This window comes from Leptonychotes weddellii, chromosome 16 (assembly GCF_054177405.1).
Source record: "Leptonychotes weddellii isolate Sample4059 chromosome 16, ASM5417740v2, whole genome shotgun sequence".
Lineage (NCBI taxonomy): Eukaryota > Metazoa > Chordata > Mammalia > Carnivora > Phocidae > Leptonychotes > Leptonychotes weddellii.
Genome location: NC_138384.1, coordinates 4,368,611 through 4,384,136, shown reverse-complemented (window position 1 = coordinate 4,384,136; position 15,526 = coordinate 4,368,611). Strand labels below are relative to the sequence as shown.

Genomic DNA, 15,526 nt, shown 5'->3' with positions numbered 1-15,526 from the left:
CCCTATCCCTCCGTCACAGGGCTGCGTTCCCTGGGTCTCTCTCGGACTTGATCGGGAATGAATTTAGGTGGGCTTGAAGATTCTGCTGTGTGTGAATCAGCTTCTCCGCCACAGAATCCTTTTTCTATTCAAAAATAGAAAGAATTTATCCAGGAGGCTGGGGTCAAGGTCCTCCGCAGGGGAGGGGCTGTCTTTTCATAGGTTTTTGAGGTCAATCCTGGGTTCAGTTAAGTGCTGGACTTTTTATGTCCATTTTAGTGCAGTTTTAAACAAAACGGTCACAGACACGTTCAGCTTCGCGATCTGTCATGCAGAGTATGTTGTTATTTTTTTTAAATCTAAAAGCTTCTTTGACCCAAAACACGCACTTCATGCAGATTAAATTGAACAAAACATCTGCTTCTATAGCTCTAGTCTTGTTTTAATTTTTGTCCTGTTGTGCTACATTTTAGAAAATTTCTGTTTGACACTTTTGCCTGTTTTTTTTTTTTTTTAAAGATTTTATTTATTTTAGAGAGCGTGCAAGCAAGCAGGGGGGAGGAGGGGCAGAGGGAGAAGGAGAGAGAAGCCCAGCGGACACCCCACTGAGCGCGGAGCCTGACTTGGGGCTCCATCCCCGATCCCACGACCCCGAGATCCCAACCTGAGCCCAAATCAAGAATCAGGTGCTTAACCAACAGAGCCAGCCAGGCGCCCCAGTTTACCTGTTTTAGTTTCTCATAACCAGCCCCTCGACAAGTGTCTTTACATTTCCTGATATGTTTCCTACTGTAGCTACAGTTTCGGGCCTTCTCTCCTTCCTACCTGCCCAGGCTGGTGGTTGCTGCTCTTTTCCACATATGAAGTGTGCATTGCTTACATTCTTTTGATAATCAGGCTTGACCTTGGATGTTTTCACTGCACCTGTGATTCTCGGAGGGCGGCACCTCCTCCCTCAATCTCCCTGACCTCTGCTGCATCCCTGCTCATTCCAGGCTTCACTGTGCTGGGGATGGAAGCGAGCAGCCCCCTGGGTTTCCCCGCTTCTCTCACACGGTGTGATTTCCTCATGATACAGTGCTTGAGTTGTTTTGATAATGACCTCGTGGATGCTCGAGAGGCAGATGTGGGTCATACTTTCCAGAATAGGAAATTTGATAATGGCTGTCCCTTCTGTGTTAGGACGTGTGTATTACTAAAGAGGGGAAACCATGTGTCTCGTACAGATGTAAAAATGCATGCGTTCTCTCATTTTTGTCAACCCCAACATTGTTATTTTTATTACAGATATTTAAAAAGATTTTATTTATTTATTTGACAGAGAGATAGCGAGAGCAGGAACACAAGCAGGGGGAGTGGGAGAGGGAGAAGCAGGCTCCCCGCTGAGCAGGGAGCCCGATGCGGGGCTCGATCCCAGGACCCTGGGCACATGACCTGAGCTGAAGGCAGATGCTTAACCGACTGAGCCACCCAGGCATCCCCCTCACCAGTCACTCCTTCTTAAGTTTTGGTTTCAAAATTGAGAAAATCACTTAAGGCCTTAAAGCTTTTTTTTTTTTTTTTTTTTGTCTCCATAGATAGGAATTTTCTTCAGTAATTTTAATCCCAGAAATACAGAGTTCACGTCACTCATTTATAAATACTTGGCTTGTGTATACAGTTTTTCATGCAAAATCTTTATATCATTTACCATGTTGTCTCTATTTAAAAAGGTTTTCATGATTTAATTTTGACCTTACTTCCATGACTCAATAATCAAAGTTAATTACTTTTGTTATTCGTTTTCACTTTCTACTTCCTGTATAAGGAATATGAATATTTAAAGGACTCATGAATTAATGTGAGGACAGGTAAGATGCCAGAGCTAGCTCAGAGGAAAATTCAAAGAATCCACACCATGTACAGAAGCAACCAGGAATTCTGGGATGACTTTGTGAATAAATGCAGAATTGACCCGTCCCCAGTGACAACCCTTGTCCAGACAACATTCATGTGTGCTTTTGTAGATGAGAATTATTTGCAATATCATCCCTATTCTACATTCTACAGAGTTTTAAGAGTAGCTCCAAAACAAGGGAAGACTTAGCCCAGAGGGTGTACTAGGCAGGAGACCCGGTAATAATCTTGTCCGTTTTGAAGACTTTCACACTTTCCTGGCAATGCTCTTTCCATTCGTGTTTATTATTGTCCAATTTATCTGTCCTCTGGGACAGTGACGAGCTAATTTGTCACACTAAATGACTTAATCTCTGTATTTTTAATGTGTTCCCTAACTGTATTTTTGGCCATGTTGTTTGATGCCTGTAGACTTTGGTTATGTTTTTATTATATAAATGTTACATGTGCAACTTGCAAAATTCAGGAAATAGAGAAAAGTATGAAGAAGAATTTCAAATTTCTACTCCCAACGTTCCTCACCACTGTTGTTAGTTTATTACCTTATTACCTCTGAGCCTTTTTGTCCCCGTGTGTGTTTCTTTAATATACTTAATACCGTTCTGTGCACACAAAAACTTATGTTTTACTTTTTTCCCCACCTAATATCTTTAACACTTTCCCCACGTTATTAAAACTGTCCAGAACTGTTCTTCTTTTTGGGGCATATTAGATTATTACCAGGTTTTTGCTATTATGAGTAATACTGTAATCTTGGGACATAAACATTTATGCACATTTTGCATGATTTCTTAAGGATGGATGATCAAAAGTGGAATTACTGGGCACCTGGGTGGCTCATTTGGTTAAGCGACTGCCTTCAGCTCAGGTCATGATCCCAGGGTCCTGGGATCGAGTCCCGCATCGGGCTCCCTGCTCAGCGGGGAGCCTGCTTCTCCCTCTCCCACTCCCCCTGCTTGTGTTCCCTCTCTCGCTGTGTCTCTCTCTGTCAAATAAATAAATAAAATCTTTAAAAAAAAAAAAAGTGGAATTACTGGGTCAAAGAATAAGCAGTACAAGGCTCTGGATATAAAGCAAAATTGCTTTATGAAGTGGCTGTGTCCATCTGAGTCCCCATTGCCATGTTTGTTTATTTTTTGCTATTATTTTTTTGTTATGTTAATCACCATACATTACATCATTAGTTTTTGATGCAGTGTTCCATGATTCATTGTTTGCGTATAACACCCAGTGCTCCATGCAGAACGTGCCCTCCTCAATACCCATCACCAGGCTAACCCATCCTCCCACCCCCCTCCCCTCTAGAACCCTCAGTTTGTTTTTCAGAGTCCATCATCTCTCATAGTTCGTCTCCCCCTCCGATTTCCCCCCCTTCATTCTTCCCCTCTTGCTATCTTCTTCTTTTTTTTAACATATATTGTATTATTTTATTTTTTATTTTTATTATTTATTTGAGAGAGCGAGAGCACAAGCAAGGGAAGCAGCAGGCCGAGGGAGAGAAGCAGGCTCCTTGCTCAGCAGGAGCTCGATCCCAGGACCCTTGGATCATGACCTGAGCCGAAGGCAGATGCTCAGCTGACTGAGCCACCCAGGCGCCCCTCCATTGCCATGTTTACGGCATCTTCGAGTGATACTGTGACTTGTCCTGTTGATTTGACCAAATTTGGTGGCAGGATTCTTTGCACAGACTTGACTTTGTTAATCTTCTTGTGCTGTTTTGGTTTAGAGGTGCCTCCGTGTGGCTCTCATTTCATCAAGTCTGGGATTGCGTGTTTACATGAGGGAGCTGAGGCTGCTTTCTGCTGGATTTTATGGTTATAATCCGTCTGCTCTGACTGCTGTTGGAATCTTTTATGCTTCCCAATTTGCGTGCTTCCTTTGTTCTTCGGTTTGCCATTTGATGGTCAGCTTTGTTAATAGCATTGATTGTGATTTCGAAGGGAAACACTGTAGCTTTCATTTTCCACTGGCCACCTGGAAAACAGGAGCTTTGTGAGCACGCTTCCTCCCGTTTTTATACCTAGCTCATAAAAAACACTTCCTATACCTTTTTGTGGAATTAAAAGAATTTGAGATCTTCAGATATTTGTTCCATACTTCTACCCTCTTTATTGACATAATCCGGTGTGATCAAAATTAAGCTATGATTAATATTTTCTTTTCCTGACCTCTGTAACTTTAAATTTAATTGCAGCTATCACTGCTGCTCTTTTCATGATTCCCCTAAGCAAGAGTTCTTTCTGAGGTTCGACCCTAGATATTTCGGGGGAAATTCCTAGGCATAGTTTGTTGGAAAGGCGCTCATCTGGTAGCATGTCAGAGATTTGCAGGTTTCTGAGGGTCTCCCTGTTGTGTGTCCACCTGGTACAGCATTCCCGGATCTGACCCTTTCCTTCTGGAATCGGTGGAGTTGGTCTCCTGGTTGAGGCATGGATTGTGGTGGAGGAGAGATCTGTAAAGGCTGCATTTTCACTCCTTGGAAAATAACTCGTCTTTCTGGAATTCAGCCAACCAGTTACACTCATGGATCTTTTGCAACCTCAGCCACGGATCTGGGTGCTTCTAACACACTTACAGCTCATTTTTCTGCCTGATGGTTTCTAGCAGGCTCTCTCTCTTTGCATTTAAATTCTTACAACATTATATCTTTTTGGCCATTCATTTGTCCAGGGCCCGTTGATCACTGGATTGAGTGTGGCTTCAGCCGTTTGCTAGGGAGGGTAATCAGTCACTGAAATGCATTAGGTGACGGCAGCCTTATCTACCTTCTGCTACAGATTCATTCTCTGTCGGGGCTTGTCTCCAGCGTTGGCACGAGACGTCCACCCCCACACGCCTCCCTGTGTGTGCCTGCCTGTCTTCCCCACGCTCCCCATCCCTGTCTCTGTTTCCCTCTCTGTCTCTAGCCATGTGTCCCTTGTGCACTCATTGCTAATTAATTCCCAGTCAGAGTGATGGATGGCTTAATTTGCTGTCCTTGGGAGCCCTGTTTTCCCTCTCCTTGCCAGGGACTGGGTGGACCTCCAAGGTGCTGGGCAGTTGGCTCGGTGGCGGTGGGGGGGGGGGTCTTGGCATAGGAGGCGGGAGCGCTGCATAGCGTTTTGGGGACCAGCGTCCCCAACACGGTGCTTATTGGATCCCTTATCATCCTTGAGTGACCCGGCTAAGCCAGAACCTTCTCAGTTCCACCGTAAAGCCTTTTGAAGCCAAGGGGATCGCAGCTGGATCCAGAAGCCCTGAGAAATGTCTTTGCTGCAGACTCTTGACAGAAGGGGAGATTCTGTCTTGCCCACAGAGCGAAATCTGTGGAAACCCTTTTCCTCCTGCTCTACCCAGAATTCCTCTTCTCATGGCCTCTGAATCTCCCTCTCTCAGTTCCCCCCAGACTCCCTGCTGCCCCCTTCTGCTGAGATGGAGTCTCTGGCATTTTCTTGAGAGGAGCCGGTTGAACTTCTCTGGTTGCTTTTGAGTTTTCTTGCATTTTTTCTGGGTAGCATCACGAAGGCCCAGGAGCCCAAGGAATCCTCGGAGGAGGAGGGAGGGGCAGGGTTGTGTACTGTTCTTCTGTCACACTTTGTCCCTGTCAGTGAGAACATCAGGAACGCCACCACCAGTGAGCGTGCTTATCTCTACCAGCCCCTCACCAGCATCATCTTCACCGTCACCTCCATCACCATCATCCCCACCATCCCCACCATCATCCTCGTCCTCGTCGTCATCATCATCATCATGACCACCACCATCTTCACCATCTTCATCATAGCAGCTACTGTTCATTGAGTACTCGCTACGGGGCAGGCATGGCACTGAGCATGTTACGTACATTCTGTCACTCAGTCCTCCGTATGACCTTGCAGGAGAGATACTAGAGTGACTGCTGTCATGGTCACAGAGGTGAGGAGCTGGTACGTGGTAAAGCCAGGGCTCAAACATCTTCTCTGAATCCATAGCCCGTGTGCCCTGATGCAGGAACTCTACTGTTCCCCGGATGCAGGAGGCACTGGGGTCCCCATTTCCTCCTGCAAGGCAGAGACACCAACCCCAAGTGCCCCCCCAGCTCAGCCCCCCCAACACCCAAGTTCCTCTGTAACCCCTCTCCCATCTGTGGCCCGTCCCTTCCCTCCACAGGTGTACGAGGGCGGGAGCAACGTGGACCAGTTTGTGACACGCTTTCTGCTGAAGGAGACGGCCAATCAGATCCAGTCGCTGCTGAGCTCCGTGGAGAGTGCGGTGGAGGCCATCGAGGAGCAGACCAGCCAGATCCGGTGCGTTCCCGGGACCTCCCTGTGTCACTTGGGGCTGTGTCCGCACACACACACACGGCAGTCTGCTGCTTGCAGGGGCCCTGTGTGCTTGGGGGCTGGGGGGACCTTGGGCAAGGTGCTACACCTCTCTGTGCCTCTATTTCCCCAACTGTAAAGTGGGATGATTCTGTACCTACCTTTTCAATGAGTGTGTGGATGGAATGAGACACTACGTGCAGAAGAATGCTGGGGGTGCGTGCAGGACGTGCACGGAGAGTTAAGACTTTCCTAGAGTCTGACCGATTTGCCACATCCCTGTACCACTCACTTACGTTATTACCCAAGACTATTCTATTATTTGCCTTGCTTCTGAAAACTGGAAATAATTTCAGGAAACTACATGGTTACCATAACCAGAGAAGTTTCCACATGCCGTCAGTGAAGTAGCTATAAAACCCAGCACCTGCTTTTGCATGGTGTTGGGGAAGCCCGAGGCCTGCCCTGCCTCCATCTGTTAGAAGGAGGGACTGGGGTTGCAAAGAGAGGCCTTGAAGAAAGAGTAGCCCTGAATCCTGACTTTCTCCGCAGGACTGAAAGAGAAGCAAGGTGATTTAAGTGATATCAGGCCATGTTTGCATGTCAAAAAGCCAAGGAAAAGCATCTGTGCCAAGTTGAGACAATTCCCCTCTGCCCCTTCTTTCCAGAACAGCCGATGCATCTGGTGCCGAGGGGACACAGAAACAGGGGACAGGAACCACAGCCATGCATCTGCACAGGCAGAGGCTGGCCGTGGCCAGGGTGGCCGTGACTGTCCCGTGGGGGTTTAAGCACGTGGTGTGTGGCTGGTGAGGGCTGGTCCCAGCCAGATAGGATTGCAAAGGCTGCTCAGGGACGCTGGTGCCAAAATTTGTTTGCTCTGGGTACCCGCGGGCACATTATCTGGGAAATGTCAAATGCAGATCCCCGGCCCCTGAGCGTGCCTGCTGGATTGGAGTCCCTCGTGGCTGAGCCCACAGCTTTGCATCCGTCTGCACTCAGCCTCGTGATTCGGAGGGTCCCCAAATTGAACAGCCCCAGCTATGGAGGCTGACACAGAGACTTCCTTCATATTCTGGTCACTGTCTGGAGTAAAGGCTGCAGGTTTTCTCCTGCTGTAGGACAGGAGTTGGTGGGTGCAGTCGGCGGCCGATTCCCTGCGCTGTGCCAGCCCCATCATGTGTCAGCACGTACACCTGCCCGGCCCCATGCTGGGACCTTCCTTTGGGACCTCGATGGCAGAGGGGGCCCTTCGCGATGGGGAGTCCCATCTCCATATGCACTCCCCCTTCAAACCGCCCCGAATCTCAGCTAATCCGTCCCCTGGCTGCAGGTCCCCTCAGGCTCCCCTGTCCAGGAGCGAAAGCCACTGGTTCAAAGCCCGCGGCCCCTGTGGGACTCCCGCTGCGCACATTTGTGGTCTGAGGGCCACGCTGCGTTTGCTTCCGGTTTGTGGAGCATCGGGATGGACACCTCAAAGTCTCCACCAGCCTTTCCCTCCCCCAAAGACTTGGGGTAGCCCCTGCTGCACAGGAGCGAGGCTTGCTGAGCTTTTGGGGTCGTGGGAGACAGAGTCTGGAACGTACCAAGGCGGAAGGCGGCCCGGGACAGGGCGTGTTGGCGGTGTGCCCAGCGGTGTGTGTGTGTGTCTGGGTGTATTTGTGTGTCTGCGGTGAGTGTTCCAACATCTCTTTGCATGTGGGTGTTTGGCCATTCCCTGAGCATTGGCTGAGCCCCCACTGTTGGGCCCCACACCGTGCTTGGTGAGTCGCGTGTGCCCGCCAGGGCGTGCCGGGCTGTGCACTTGCGTGTACATCCGTGTGCTTGGGCGCAGTGGGCAGGGACAGCACATGGGGCCTGGCCCCTCTCTCTAGGGCCTGGCTGAAGTCGGGAGCACAGATTTCTCTGTGCTGTTCTATGCCCTCTCTGGACTGTGTCTTAGGGCTCCCTTTTTCAGAGAAGGGGGCTGTCTAGCTGGTACAGACCCAGCCTCCCCCTGTCCCAGTGAGGCAGGGAGGGGAAGCTGTCACTTCAGTGGGGTGGGAGCCTGGCTCGGTGTCTGCCCTGGAACGGAACCCCCTGGGCACAGAGCCGGGGCTGTGTCGTCCTAGAATGTAGCGAAGTTCGGATCCCGACTGCCCTCTAGCTGTGTGGTCTTGCTGAAGGCACCTGTCTGTGGGCCTCATTTACTCCTCGGGGAAACCAAGGCCATCATGGCCGCCTCACAGGGATGGGGCTCCACCGGGTCAACTGTGCACATTTCCGCTCACAGCAGGTGCTTAATATTTGCCAAAGCTAAAAGCGGCCAGGGTCCTGCGGCCTCCCTCATGTGTGTGTTTCCTCCACTCACACTGCAGACGGAACCACAGCAAGCCCAGCCACGGCGTGGTGGAGACCTGGTCTGGAAGCGCTGTGCCCCCCCACGCCCCCAACCCCAAGCTGGGGGCCTCAGAACAAGGGAAGAGTCTTCCTTCTGGTGAGAGAGAGTGGCGGCCTGGGGTGGGGAGCCCTGGCGGTGGCCCAGATGTAGCCTGGGCCTCCAGGTGGGACTGGGAGGGCTGAGAGCGCCTCTCCCCTCCCCCAGGCCTCACCCTGCCCACCATCAGCATCTCCGTTCCTTTTTCTTAGTCACTGCGGACCCCAAGGAGGAGGGCCTGGAAGCCCAGATCAGCCGCTTGGCAGAACTAATAGGACGGCTGGAGAGTAAGGTAAGCCCGCCTAGCCCTCGCCCTTCTCCCCTGTCCTCTGCATCCAGTGAGTGTAGGGTTGGGCCTGGAGTCCGGACAGGAGCCAGGGACCTTGGAGAGGGCATCACCCAGGGGGCAAGGGGGGATGGAGAACAAGACTAGGGAGAATATGTCCTTTGCACAAGTCCAAGGAGAGGTGCTGGGGGGTGGGGAGCTGTCCCAGGGCTGGGGGCAGCCCGGAGGGGCGGAGGGGCGTCTCAAGGAGCAGGAAGGAGTCAGCAGGGACATGGAAGGCGAGGGGACAAGGCTTCCTGCAGCTTTGCTCGAAGGTGGGCCTGGCCTGGGCAGGTGATGCCAAAAGGTGGTGGATGAGGGACTGCGACGTCCCAGGGGAGATGAGAAACATCCCGAATGACCAGATACGATTTGGCACGTCCACAGGTAATAGAAAATGGCACAGTCTCTACAGAATCCTGTCTTCAGAGAACATTTCAGCACTCAGTAGGTCCTCAGAGTAGGACCGCATTAGTCTCCCACGGTGGCCATAACCGGTACCACGAGCGGGGCTGAAAACCCAGCCTGGGGTTTGAGCCTAGAAGTCTGAGATGAGGCTGTCCCCTGAGGCCTCTCTTCTGGGCCGTAGACACCGCCTTCTTCCTGTGTCCTCGCTCGGTCCTCCCTCTGTGCGCGTCTGTGTCCTGATCTCCATCTGAGGACAACGGTCAAGTTGGATCAGGGCCCACCCATGGGACCTCATCTTAATTACCTCTTCAGAGGCCCTATTTCGAAACATAGTCCCGTGCTCGGGTGCTGAGGGGTGGGACTTGCACATAGGATTTTGGAGAGGAAATAGGTCAGCCCATAACAATGACCATTTGTTGGCAGAAAGACAACAGGCGGCCTTGAGGTTGACCAATGGGCTCAGGTCTCAGATTGCTATTTGAATCCTGGCTCCAGCACTTGGCTGTGTGACTCTGGGCCAGTGACTTACCCTCTCTGAGCCTCAGATTCCCGCTCTAACCACAGAGAAGTATTCAGGATAGTCCTCCTCCCAGCGTTGTTGTGAGGATTAAAGAAAATGAGGTCTTAATGGCCTAGCCCAGAGCCTGCGTGAGGCGAGCATCTCCTATGAGCAGTTGGTAGCAATCGTTACTCTTCTGATACCAAACCCGGACCCGCGCGCCCTGCCTGCCTGCGGGAGCAGGTAGCTCCCAGCTCTGCGCTTACAGACATTTTACGTGGCTCCTACTCGCTGAATTTTTTACATCTTTGGCAAAAGGGCAAAAAAGTACTTTGATGGGTTTGGGGGTTCTGAGGGATTCGTGGGGGCGGGGCTCCCCACGCAGAGGGAGGCTGAGGCCAGACCTGGAGGGGAGCCTGAAGGAGGCGGCGGCTACCCACCTGCAGGGCGGAGGCCGAGGTGGGATCCCCCTCCCGTTACGCCGGCCGCTGAGTGGGAGCGGTGGGAAAACGGCTCGGCGGGACCCTGAGGCCCGGTTGTCATAACAACTCTGAGCGCCTCCACAGGGAGGTTCTTTGAAGCTTATTTTTAGCACCCGGTCGCCTTAACAACCAGCTGGCTGGAGACCTCAGAGCACCTGGGTGTCCTGGAGACGGGGCGGGGCCCCTCTTGCTGGCCTCTGATTGGTCCAGGCCGCCGGCGGGAGCCAATCCGGTCGGCCGGGGCTTTCCCGGCCCTCCGCCTGCCAACCTGCTCCTGCCCGCTCTGCCTGGGTGGGGCTGATGGGGCGCTGGAGGGGGCGGGGCAGACCCCCCACCCTCGCCGCCATCCTCGCCCTCCGCCCTCCGCCCTCCGCGGCCCTGCTGGCCCGGAGAAGCCAGGGGAACCAGTTGCAGCCCCTGCGTCCAGGGGCCACCTATGCGGTTGTAGAATGACGTGCCAGGCACACCCTGGCCTCCGGTAAAGCTCCTAGCATAGCCGTGTTTCTGAGAATTTCTGCAGGACCGGCTGCAGAAATTACGAGGCCGTTTTGGGCACATGCAAAAGGAGCATGCAGGGCCCCCTGCTCAGACATTCTGAAGTTCAACGTGGTGACTGCACAGGTCACATGCCCCATTACCGCTCGCTGTTTTCCTTAGCCAGCTACGGGTCTCCCACTCGTGCCTCCTCCACGTGTGAGAGGAAGGACCCGGGTCTGTGACTGTGCCGGAGACGCAGGCTGTCCTCGTGGAGGATGGACGGGGATAGGCGCAAAGGCGCCCAAGTTGAAGAATCACAAATTTGTGGCTCAGGAGGAGAGAGACCCTGGCTTCAAACCCAGTCTCCAGCGCTTACCCAGGGCTCTGTGCTCTGGAACAGCGAGAGCATCCATCAGGTGCCCTGTTCTAGACACCGGCTCGGGGTCGTGAGCAGTATGCACGCGGGTCCTGCTTGCTTGGGGCTTACGGTGGGCCAGCACCTACCTCAGCGTGCACAGTTCAGCAAGATGTATTGGCGAAGTGTTTAGTTCAAGGCGTGTGGGAGGCCAGGGCAACAGACCAGCCCATCAGATTCACGAGGCGCCAGGGGTTAGGACTCGGGGTGATTGGTCGGTTGATGGGGAGTCTCAGGGCTGTGGCCAGCAGCTGTGGCAAAAACCCAGCATCCTGGACTCGAGACTCAAGCCCCCACTGCTGCCTGTCCCAAGACTACCCTCTCCCGCTAACAGAATGCCCGCTGGGCAGGTCTGGGTGGCCTCTGTGCCTCCCAGTGCTCCCACATGCCAAGGCCAGAAGGGCTGTCTGCCGTCGGTCTCCCAGCCTGGCTTCCCAGCTCCCCGCAGAGCCAGCACGGTGTATGGAGGGTGGACTGGGCCCTGTCCAGCCGCCTGGGGACTCCAGAGCCCCTGGAACCTTGCGGTGGAGAGGCTGCAGCTCTTTGATGGCTCTGGGCACTCTGGTCTCATTGTGGTGGTCCTGGAAGCCTCCCTGGGGGAGGTGGCCTCTGTCTCCAACACGTCTTTGTGCATTGTTGTTTCAGACCCTTTGGTTTGACCTTCAGCAGCGCCTCTCGGATGAAGAAGGCACCAACATGGTGAGGCCTGCTCCCTTCCTGTCCCTTTCCTGTGGCCCCATCCCTGCCTGAGCCCGGACTCGATGCCGGCAGCTCCCTGGCCTTGACACCCCCACCCCGGGACCACCACCAGGGGAGACGCAGCCCCAGCTCCTGGCCACCCAGCCCTCCCAGGGCTGGTTTACTTTTGGACGAAATAGTTGGGCTCAGAGCAAAGTGAGCAGCCCAGTGACCCCAGAACCCGGGTTCAAGCAGAAGTGGAGGTTGCCGGGCGCTGCTGAGGCTGCATCTCGGAGCAGGGAGCCTTGCAGGCAGCTCCCGACGTCCGCAGAGCCTCTTTAAACACCCTTGTTGGCTGTCCTGCGTTGGTGGGGTTACGCAGCTTTGAGCTCTGAAATCCTAGTTTTGTTTTTTTTTTTTTAAACATTCCCTGAGATCAGGAAGTTTTGTTTTTTTTTTTTTTAGATTTTATTTATTTATTCATGAGAGACAGAGAGTGAGAGAGGGGCAGAGGGAGAAGCAGGCTCCCTGCCGAGCAGGGAGCCCGATGCGGGACTCGATCCCAGGACCCTGAGATCATGACCTGAGCCCAAGGCAGTCGCTTAACCAACCGAGCCACCCAGGTGCCCAGTCCTAGTTCTTTTTAGCCAGTTTCATGTGTAAGAAAGAAGGGGCCTGTGTGTCTATGGGTTTCTTTGATTTTATTTTGGCCAAGTTGTCCTGTCCTCTCTGAAAGGTCTGGGGAGGCCGGGTCTTGAGATGTGCCCAGGGGGCAGGGAGGGGTCCTGGGAGGAGGGGGCTGGCGCGGAGTGGGGGCGGGCGGCCCACGCTCACGCCCCCCCCCCCCCCGGGTCCCACAGCACCTGCAGCTGGTCCGGCAGGAGATGGCCGTGTGCCCTGAGCAGCTGAGCGAGTTCGTGGACTCCCTGCGCCAGTATGTGCGGGGCACCGCCGGGGCCAGGAACTGCTTCCAGTGAGTGAGCTGGGGGGAGGGGGAGGTGCGGCGCGGGCACCTCGGCCTGGGGGTGGAGGGCGGGCTCCCCCTGAGAACAAACCGTGCCCCAGGGAAGCCCCTCGTTGGTCCGGGCTTTGCCCCGCCGTGCGAACGTGGCCGGGACTCTGTCTCCCTGGCTTTAGCTTCCTCCTCCTCCCTGGGGTTGCTGGAGGTGACAGTGGAGTAGGGGCCGTGAGGGGCCCAGGCCAGGGGCTGGGGCAGTCTGCGTTGACTCCGGGTGCACGGCCGCCCCCAGGCCTCACCCTCTGCTCCCTGCCGCCCAGGCTGGACGCGGCCACGTCTCAGCCTTGCTGGTGGCGCTGAGCGAGGGCTGCTGGCCCAGGCCACCGGGGAGCAGCCGGAGCCTCTGGTCCCTGCCGCGGTTCTCTCTCCCCAGCTTGCTTGTCTCAGCCTCCAGAGCACAGGCACCTTCCCCCTGCTTCCTGGGGATACAGCCGGGAAGCAGGCCCCTGCTCTTGCTGAGCATTTATTCTAGGAGGCAGAGGGGCAGACAGAGAGAGGGGGTTCCCGACGGGGCCAGGAAGCAGGGTCCTGGAGGGGGGCTTCAGGAAGGGTTTGCTCTGGGTTGAGGGGCTGCATGTGCTTGAGGCCAGAGCGAGGAGCAGCCCGACCTGCAGGATCTGAGGAAGGGCAGTCTGGGCCAGGGATCAGCTGGTGCCGAGTCTGGGGACAAAGCCAGCACCTGGTGTGGCCTGACAGTCACACCAGCAGAGAGAACTGGGGCTGGTCGGGACCGTGTGGGAGATGCTGGAGCAGAAGGCAGATGTGGTCTGGTCTCCTTTGTGGGAAGAAGGGGCGAGTGGGGACCAGGGCCAGGAGGGGCCCCGCAGTCACGGGAGAGGGGCAGGCCTTCCCGTGCTGTGGCTTTTGGAGCCAAGCTGACCGGCCTTGTGAGTGGCTGGGATGGAGGAAGGTGGAGAGAGGAGGCAAAGGCTGAGTTGGAGAGCCTTTGGCTTAAACCCGAGAGAGGATGGTGCTGTGTGCTGAGCTAGAAGGGTGGGAGAGGTCAGGTGTGTTGGTGGGGGTGTCCTACAGGCCTCTGGGGCCACGTTAAAGTCCAGCTAGCAGTCGAGGCGCTGACATACAGGTGGGGCGACCCCGGGAGTGGAGGCGCGCTCACCGTGGGCGAGAACGTGGGAGGGGGAGGGGAGCAGGTGGGACGCAGTGGAGCTTCATGCCTGCGTGGGAAGGACTGTCCTTCCTCCCTGTGCCCCACGCCTGCCTGCGTGTCGTCCCGCCCCCCCCCCCCCAAGCAACCCGTGTGTTGTCAGCCAGACAAATGCAGTCCCCACGGGGGCTTTCATCACCCAGTAACTGAACGTACGTGAACCAAATCGCTCCCAAGCTGTGCCATCCGCGTCGGGGGAAGGGTTACGTCCGGTCAGTGGGGGACACGCGTGCCCCGTCCTCTCCCCGAGTACGAGCCCACGGCCCCACGTGTGCTTTGAGGCTAGAGCATAGTGAACTGAGGCTACGACCAGCAGCCTCGATCCTGTGCGGTTAGGGCTGGAAGGGCCCATGATTGTACAGGGACGGCCACCCCTGACAAAATCCTCCTCCTCGTGGGATGCTGGGCATTCTGTTCTGCGGAGCTGTGAGAAAGCAGAAGGCAGGAGTGCAGCCAAGGGGCCCGATGGGGATGGGGTTAGAGACGGTGGAATCCTAGAGCCTCCCCCTGTCCCCGCCAGGTCAGCCATGCTCGGGGAGGCAGCCCCCTGCCTCCTCCCCTGGCCCAGGTAGGATCAGCCCTATTTAAGGGGAGGTAGGGGGCCTGCCGGACCACTGACCCCAGGCAGGCCTTCCCGAGCCACTGCTGGTCCAATTCCAACTCCCGAGACTGTTTCAAGGATTAAATGAAACAATTCTAGAGGACAGCGTGGCAAAAGGAAGATGCTTTTATTTTTGAAGGAAGGTAGGTAGGGTTTTTAAATGAACAGAAAACCTTTGCACGTGTCATTTCATTGTAATTCATTGAGTGTTTCTTGGCCCCTTTGCAGGGCGGGCCCTGTCATGGGTGGGGGGGATACTCCCTGAACTGACCAGTCTGGAGGGGGGGGGGGCACCCCCTAGCTGGAGCCTCTCTTTCAGCATCGCAGCTGTGAGGCTGGCGGACGGCTTCACCTTCGTGGTCTACGAGTTCTGGGAGACTGAGGAGGAGTGGAGGAGGTGAGCCCAGCGTGAGCTCCAGGCGCGGTGGGTCAGGGGGTGGGATGCAGGCGCCCCCGCCCTCGGGCATCACTGGAGAGCTGGGAGGGCAGGGTAATAATGAGCGCCTCACTGGGCCGCCAGGGGCCCTAAATGCCATGGGGGGCACATTTCTATGCCTCGAGAGACCCCCCCCCCCACCAGCTGGGCTCTGAACCCAGGTCGTGCCCTGGGAGCCGAGGGTAAGGCTGTTCCCACTTGAAAACCGGGCTAAAACTCCAGAAAGTTCTCTGATTAAGAACACTCTATGGGAGGCAAGAGCCGGGCTGTCCCCTGCCCCCTCAGCCTGCCCCTCCCTGAGGCCTGGCCTCTGTATCTTTACCCTCTGGCTCGAGGCGCCGAGCATGGCGAACAAGGGATTAGGCCTCCCATCCTGGGCAGAGCCAGGACCCCCCTGCGCCTGCGCTGGAGGCTCCCCCAACCCCCAGAGCACACCCCTCCCCGTTCCCCT

The 15,526-nt window shown here is 55.0% G+C and overlaps 1 protein-coding gene across 1 annotated transcript in view; it reads left to right on the top strand.

Annotated features, from left to right (window-relative positions):
* Positions 1 to 15,526, top strand: part of NECAB2 (N-terminal EF-hand calcium binding protein 2) — a 29,336-nt gene that overhangs the window by 12,992 nt on the left and 818 nt on the right. The window contains exons 6-11 of the mRNA XM_081806318.1: positions 6,004 to 6,140; positions 8,513 to 8,631; positions 8,784 to 8,863; positions 11,823 to 11,876; positions 12,716 to 12,828; positions 14,959 to 15,036. Of these exons, the coding sequence (XP_081662444.1) occupies positions 6,004 to 6,140; positions 8,513 to 8,631; positions 8,784 to 8,863; positions 11,823 to 11,876; positions 12,716 to 12,828; positions 14,959 to 15,036 (581 nt within the window). The remainder of the gene's footprint in view (positions 1 to 6,003; positions 6,141 to 8,512; positions 8,632 to 8,783; positions 8,864 to 11,822; positions 11,877 to 12,715; positions 12,829 to 14,958; positions 15,037 to 15,526) is intronic.